General features: G+C 39.7%; 1 protein-coding gene across 1 annotated transcript; it reads right to left on the bottom strand.

Annotated features, from left to right (window-relative positions):
* Positions 1-1,005: 1,005 nt before the first annotated feature.
* On the bottom strand, positions 1,006-6,683 carry LOC132797078 (P protein). Its single transcript, XM_060808568.1, has 6 exons — positions 6,318-6,683; positions 4,658-5,095; positions 4,412-4,593; positions 3,181-3,912; positions 1,940-2,266; positions 1,006-1,878 (listed from the first exon to the last, which is right to left on the bottom strand). The coding sequence occupies exons 1-6, from the start codon at positions 6,574-6,576 to the stop codon at positions 1,204-1,206; spliced, it is 2,613 nt and encodes an 870-aa protein (XP_060664551.1). The 5' UTR covers positions 6,577-6,683; the 3' UTR covers positions 1,006-1,203.
* Positions 6,684-7,795: the final 1,112 nt, after the last annotated feature.

Here is a 7,795-nt window from a genome sequence, read left to right as displayed (position 1 = left end):
GAACTGAGTTTATTTTGGGTCGAAAACTGAGTAATTGCGGTTAATTATGGTTTGTTTAACTAAGTTCTGTTCTTGTTAACCAAAAAGGTCTGTTGAGGAATTGCGGTGAACTTAGATAAAGTAACAAAATTCAAATAGGAAAGGAAAAAGAAAAAGAAAAGGTAAAAGGAAATTTATATTAACCAAACAAATGTTAGGAAAGCTGCTAAGGTAGAAAACATAATTTTTAAGGTTGTTATTATGTAAAATTTACTGCTGATAGAATTTGCATAGATAACATGGGTTGAAGAAAATGGAAAGGTAATAGGAAATTTATATTAACCAAGCCAACATTAAGGAAGACTCTTCAATATAGAAAATATAATTTTAAAGGTTGTTATTATGCAAAACTTACGGTAGCAGGTTGATGTAGATTTCGGCTAGGATAGCTAAAATGTGTTGGAAAAAGTTGAAGACATTTTTAGGAGGCTCATAAATATTCTTGGCGCATAGTCTAAGAGTTGAGATACGTATCTTTAGTTTTAGTTGCACTGACAAGTAGATTTATTGAGCTCTCTTTCTAGCAAAGAAATTTCTTGCATCACGCTGAAACTTACATTTATTTGTAACAGTCAAAGGCTATAGAAACACTTCGGAAACTTGTCTCCATCAGTAAACATTGAAATATAAAATTTCCATAACACAATTGCATTCATTTTTGTGATAATATATATCAAGAAATTGAACTTAACATAAAATATTAAGAAGAAATTAGTTGAATTTATATAAAATGCAACCTTCAATTTAAAAGATCTCAACTCCAAAATAATGACATTTATATTAAGAAAATTTGTGGCATAGTTGTCTAATTTCTTTACCTAATAAGCTGAGGCAGTCAAGCTCTTTTAACCGTGCCTTATTATTATTGAAAATTGTTTGTAGTTTATAATCATTGTAATACGCAAGACACTGCTTTCACCTCAGTTTATTATAACCACTTTAAATAAAACATAAACAACTGCTTACTATATTTAAAGTAATTCCTTTATTTAAAATCACAAACCAACAAGTTTAGTTTAGGGTTCAACACATTGAGAGGGACAAATTCCGAAAAAAAGTCTTAAGAATACCATCGAATACTCAGATAAATTGATACTTGTAGTTAGAAATCCATCGTTTACTTTCAATCATTATAAATTACTGATAAATAAAGTTCAAGTGGGTTCAATCCCAGCTAAACACCACATGGGCGAGCATTAGATAGGCCGTCATCAGAGTGACTTGAGCCAGCATCATGGGCAGCCCCGTCTTAAGGTAACGTGTAAAGGATAATTTGTAGCCATGCTGCTCGGCAATGCCCGCAGCAATCACATTCGCCGAGGCGCCATACAAGGTGCCATTGCCACCAAAGGAGGCGCCCAAAGTCAAGGCCCAAACCAGAGGCTGGAGGGGCAGACCCAACGAAGGCTTAGCTACCAGCGAAGTGACCAGCTTGACCATCATGGCAGTCACTGGAATGCTGTCGAGCACCGACGAAGCCAACGCCGATGTCCACAGTATCATGAAGATGGCCACAGTGAGTCTGTGATGCTTATCCACCGAGAGAATCACATGCTCTGTGAGTTCGCCAATGCTGACGAGCAATCCGAGACGCTCCACGCACTCCATCATCACAAACATGGCGGCGAAGAAGAGCAGCGTTGTCCACTCGATGCGATGTATCAAGTGCTCCATATCCTCGCGATTGAGCACAATCAGCAGCAGGATAACGCCCAGCAAAGCGACCCAACCGAGGGGCAAAGTGCGCCAATGTGGCACGGACTGAATGAAGAAACAGACGATGACAAAGAGCAAAGTGCCAGCTGACTGCAACAGCAACTGTTTGTTCTTGATGGGATACTGCAAAGAGAACGATTGTTGAAGGAAAAGAGTCGAGGAATGGAATGGAAAGTGAACTCACCTTCTGCTTCAGCTCATCCAGCGTGTTGGTGTAAATCTCTGTGGAGCCAACGCCACGTTCCTGACGACGCAACGCTCGCTTCAGCTGCTTGACGCGTCCTTGCAACGTGCCACGCACCAGCTGCGCATCCTTGGAACAGCTGGCAATCGCATTCAATGCACGCTGCCACACTTTGATCTCGCGTCGCAGCTCACGCAGTTGCTTGGGCTCATTGAGACGCAGTGCATCAATGTTGCGATAGCTCAAACGCAAGTAGAGGCAGCTCTGGAGCAGGGCCAACAGCACTCCAGGCAGCATGTGTGCCACAAATTTGAGAAAGTTGACGCCCTGGGTGGAGAAGCAATTAGTTATTAGACTACTAGAAGAAAGAGGTGTTCCTAAGTATGTATTAACTAGTAATAGTATAAGTCATAATACTCAACTGTAGATTAAGAAGATTACAACTCCAAAACAATGAGAAACATTTTGGGATAGTTGCTCATTTCTTTCCTTAATAAGTTTAAGATTTCCTCGAGCAATAAAGCAAAGTTAAAAGAGCTTTCCTTTAAAGAGCTTCCTTTTAACCGTGCCTTATTGCACGGAAAAATCTTAAGCTTCTCGCTTTTTTTTTTTTAGTTTAGTAAGTCTGTCAGGGCAAGTAAATTTATGTGTTATAGAAATTATTATAATGAGCAATATTCTGCTTTCAATAAGTAAGTTTGCCAAGGGCTACAAATCGTTATCAAGGTGTTATCAAGATCGGAATATAGGTCGTTTGAGAATAGCTAAAAAACATTTGCTCATTTTGAATTATGCCTAAGAAAAGAATAATTCGACAGCCATAAACATTTTTTTGTTGATTACGAATATAAGCTATGAGACTTTCAACAAATCTGACCCGCAGCTTCAACAGCTTTAGAGATTCTTATCCGTACTTTATTCGCTTTTAATTGAAATTGCTTTAGGCATGCTGTGCTCAAATTATAATCACTCAGTTCTTATCGTTTAATTTGTGTACTGTTTTGTTGTCGTATTTTGTAGTATTTAAATGAATTAATTTCTTCGAAAATTATTGCGGTTTTTACACTTATTTGTTGCTCTCTACACTAAGATTTGTTGGATATTATTTCCCTTATATTTTGCATATTAATTAACCACTATTTCGAAGTATTGAATGGGTTCTCAGTAAAGCAAAGATAAGCTGACAGTCTATTCTACACCGGGATTTACCAAGTTCTATAGAAAATAAAGCTGCTACTCACGCTTTCCACTATCAGATGATTGGAGCTAATGATGATGCTGATGGGATCTCCGATTGGTGTCAAAGCACCGCCAATATTAGCGTGCACAATGATGCCCATGACCACAGGAATGGGATCCAGCTGCATCACCTCGCACAGACGAATGGCCACTGGGGTCAGCAGCAGCACCGTGGTCATGTTGTCCAGCACACTGGACACCAAGCAAGTGGTCAAGCACAAGCTGTAGATCATGGGCCAGATTTTGCCGCCCGAGATCTCGAAGCAAATGACAGCCAAGTAATCAAAGACGCCCGTCTCGGTTAAGATGAGTATGAGGATCATCATACAGAAGAGCAGAGTGAGCAACTCCATGTCCATCCACTGTTTAATCTCCTCCATGTTGGGACGATCGTGAAACACCGCCAAGGCGGTAACCGAGAGCACCGAGCAGATCATGGCCACAAAGGGACGTTCCAGCTGCTCCCAGATCAGCAGACCATAGAAGATGAGCAGTATAATCCCGGCCAGAATGCTGCCTGTGCGTGTGTTCACTATCAGAGGATTGTAGCACAGTTCAATGGCCAAATCCTGGGCAACATCGCTGTAGATATGCAGACGCATTAAGCTGTCCTTGCGAGCAAGCAACTCCTTGAGTTCGCTGGTCAGGTGATAGGTGTGATTCTTGGACACAGCGGAGGCGTTGTTCAGCTCTGTTTCAGCAACGAGCAACAGCTGCCAAGGCTCCAGAATGTCCTGTAGAAAGAGGAAGTGTTAAGTGTTAAAAAGTGCATAGCAAGAGTCATAAAATATCGATTAATGATGTATCGGAACTGATCTTGACTTCAAGGTTAAGAGAGACGGTTCCACACGCTTTCCTTGGGTGTTTGTTAGTGTTGTGATAAATAACCCTTTCATGCTCAAATTAAAATGGGGACATATAGAAAATATTATTTCCATAAATGATTAAAAGGAACCCCAAGTATCTTTCATTCCGATTTCCGATACTCTATAAGACCCTTGGTATGTCCTTACTGCAATATTGCCTTTTAGGCAACATTTCTCCATCCATAAACATAAATAAATACAAAAATGTAAATGTTAAATGTAAAGTCAATGTTGCATATATGCAACAGTGGGCATGAAAGGGATAAGAACACATAAAACTAAAGTAGTAAAGTGTTCAAATATTATATCTATTGTAATACTAATACTAATAGGGAAAGAATTCTAACTAAATAGCAGTTGAATTTACCTTGAACTCTTGACTTTGATTCTTGTCTAGCACCGCAATTTGCGGCTGCACAAAGAAATAGTTGTAGATTGCAGTTTCATTCTCCTGCTCAGCGCTCTTCAGCAACACAGTTGAGCTACCCTCAAAAGCGCCTTGCAGCTGCAGTCGAAAGTCTCCCGTGGGCTTCTGTTCCAGCTTGAAAACTGCAGCAAGGAATTACATTATTATTTCCATTTGTAATTCAATATTCTTCAACTGTCTACTCACATTTGCCCTGCTCGCCCTGCGGCACCTCGATGATCTTCTCCAGCAGATGCTTCTCGCCCACTGTGATCAACACAGTTGCCGCCAGACCCCAGAAGAAGAGCAGTCCGCAACGCTTCCACAGTTTGTCGCGTTGCAGCTGCTCCTTGGAGCGTTTCGATTTGTGATGCGTGCGTCGAGCCAGCGACTTTGCATTCCCTGGTCCATTGGCATGTGGCTCGTGCTCCGAGTGCGTTGTGGTTGCCTCATCATCGGTGCTTTTGTCACCCTCGCCCGAGGGTCTCAACTTGATGTCCAGAAAGTCAGAGCCCGCATAGCTGGAGGCGCGTCCGTCCTTCATCTCTTGTAAATGACTTGGCGGCTCAACGTCCTCATTATCATCAACATCGTCATCATCGTTGGGCGGCTCTTCACCCGCCTCGCTGTTGGCTGCCGTTGAGCCTAAGGGGCGAGGGAAAGAGTGGAAGAGTGGAAGAGAAACATGTGAAATATTCAATGCGTTGCCGCTTGTTTTGACCCTTGTCAATTTATCGATTTGATGGCCGTTTTGAAATGTCGATTAGGCCAAAGACAAATTGTGTTGCCTGCTTTTAGGCGGCAGCTGCGGTTAAGCTGCAGGATTTGTGTGCGATTTTGATTAAACTTTGTTGTCGATTTGAAATGAGTTGGCGAGATTTGCAAGTCGAAGTTGCTATTATTTCGGGTCTGCAGCCAAGTTTGAGAGTTTGTGTGTCTCTGCTTGCCAAGCGAATTTCTTTCTTATCTTTTCTGACTATTAAGATTAAAATAAGTTTGTTGAGATTGACAAAACAACCTTGAAAACAAGAAAGTTTCACTTGCTTTTTTTTGTGTTGTTAACTTCATTGATTTAGTCAAACGTTTAACAGCTTTTAATAGAAAAAGTGAACTTCAAATCAATCATTTATATAGGTAATATCTTAATAAATGAACAGACATTTATTGTCATTTAATTTAATTGATTTAATTTAATTTAATTGATGTCCCTTGTGTAATATTTTTTGTTAATGGGTTAATTAAGAATTAAAAATCAGTCATTTAATTGTATTTAAAAGAAGTTTCCTAGATAATATATTTTTCTTAATAAATGAACAGACATTTATTGTCATTTAATTTAATTGATTTAATTGAAGTCCCTTGGGTAATATATTTTTTTTAATAAGTTAATTAAGAACAAATACTATAAGTGTGCCATTTAATTGGCTGTAGAGAGAAATTCTTTAGGTAGTATATATTTTTATTAAATGAACGTAAACTGCAATTAAGCTTTAAACAAACCAATTATATATTTATTAACCTATCTATTTTGTGCTCTTATCGTAGTGTAAATCTAGATTTGGTTGTTATAAAAGCAACAGCAAGAGAGTTAAAAAATGTCTACAAACGAAAAATGAAAAGAATACTTTAGTTATATTCTCCAATTGTGAAACTAAATTCTATCGCTGTAACAAAGAGCCATTTATAAAAATTTTAAAACAAAAACTAAGTAAAAATTTAATCACTTCATTTGTCCTTTCTTTTATGTGTTTCCCTAAAACTTTTGACATTCAAATAAATGTGTGTTTATAACTGCGTAATAGACATGAAAATCCTTTTGCTAGCAGAGTTCTCTCTCCTCTTCCTCCTTCTTTCTCTCTTCACTCACCGTGTATGCGTTCGTTCTCCATTTGAAAGCTGGCCATGCTCGGATCATGACGAATCTCGGCTGGCAGCGAGCGCCAAACTTGCAGCGACTGCTCTGTGACCTGTGGCTGTGTTGCATGAGGATTGGGATGAGGTTGCACCTGACCAGGCTGAGCTTTGTTGCCACCGCTGCTGCTGCTGCGTCGCTGCAGCTCGATGCTGCACTTGCCACGCGATGGACTGCCAGGGCGCAGTTGTCGCAGAGTTTCCCGCAAGCCCATCGCACTAAAATTCGACTGCAAGTTGAGCGTTGAAAGTTACTCCGACAACGACAACGACATGTTTGCCGTGCACGGCTCGAGTTGCGACTGAGTGGCGAGCAAATGAAGCATTTGTGCGGCTTCGTGTGACCGAGAACAGCAACCACCGCATTCCAGCGGACGGAGGAGGAGGCGACGGAGGCACGCTTTCAATATTGAATGAGCTAAAGTCGTGTTCGTCGTGCCTTCCAGAAGTCTCTCGTCGTTCGTTTTTTATTGTTATTTTCGGTATTGTTGGATAAGGATGAACTTGTTGGCGCCTGCGCAATTAATGTTTGCATTCTTTTGGCATTTCTTTGTTTTGGTCGCCGCATTCGTTGCCTTTGTCAACAAGTTTGCTTTGTTGTACTACGAACACGAATAGTATATGAGAATCACCCTCACACTCCTCCCCTCCTCCCTCCTCGCACCTTTAGCGAGGTGCAATATTGATGGCGACGTGTCAACAGTTCGCTTAGCTGTCCAACGGTTGCATGATTAATTCACAACTTTTTTTCGTTTGACCTATTAATTTCGACTGCATATACGAGCTGAAATTGCGCATACGCCATGTGTGCACATTGTAAGCACGTACAACGCGCGCTTCTAAAAACAATTCATGCCCCTTTTTTCTTTTTGCTTCAATGACAACTAGACGGACCACGGCACATGTCTTTGCTCTAGGGACTTGACGACGGCCTCGACACAAAGTCAATTAAGCAATTACCTTCGAAATAGGCGCTGCCTAAAGCTATCTAATGTTGTTTTACACTGATCCCCACACGTAATGCAATAATTCAGCTTAAGTAGATTGATCAAAAAACCTGTTTTTGTGCATCTATTTATTATTGATTAGACAGTTATTAGTTGCAGCAATTGAAATTAAGTTAATGTGAAAATCATGCTTAAATTAATTGAGAAAATGTTAATTCAATAGGCTAAAAACGGTAATTATAAATTTGAATTTGCATTTACATATTTAGTAGTTATATAAAAATTTTGAATGAATGATAACACTTCCGTATTGTTTATATAAGTCTTTCCCTTATTGTTTTTATAGCACATTCCTCATCTTACGTACTCTTAGGTCTCTTTCAATGTCTGGTGTTCTTAGTTATCGAAGAGCAGTAATAACAAATTTATTATACACATCATAAAAGTTACAAAATATACGTTAAATAACAATAGAAAACACGTAAAA

Source organism: Drosophila nasuta, chromosome 2L (assembly GCF_023558535.2).
Source record: "Drosophila nasuta strain 15112-1781.00 chromosome 2L, ASM2355853v1, whole genome shotgun sequence".
Taxonomy (NCBI): Eukaryota; Metazoa; Arthropoda; class Insecta; order Diptera; family Drosophilidae; genus Drosophila; species Drosophila nasuta.
The sequence above is the reverse complement of the archived record's forward strand: the minus strand, read 5'-3'. Positions and strand labels throughout refer to the sequence as shown.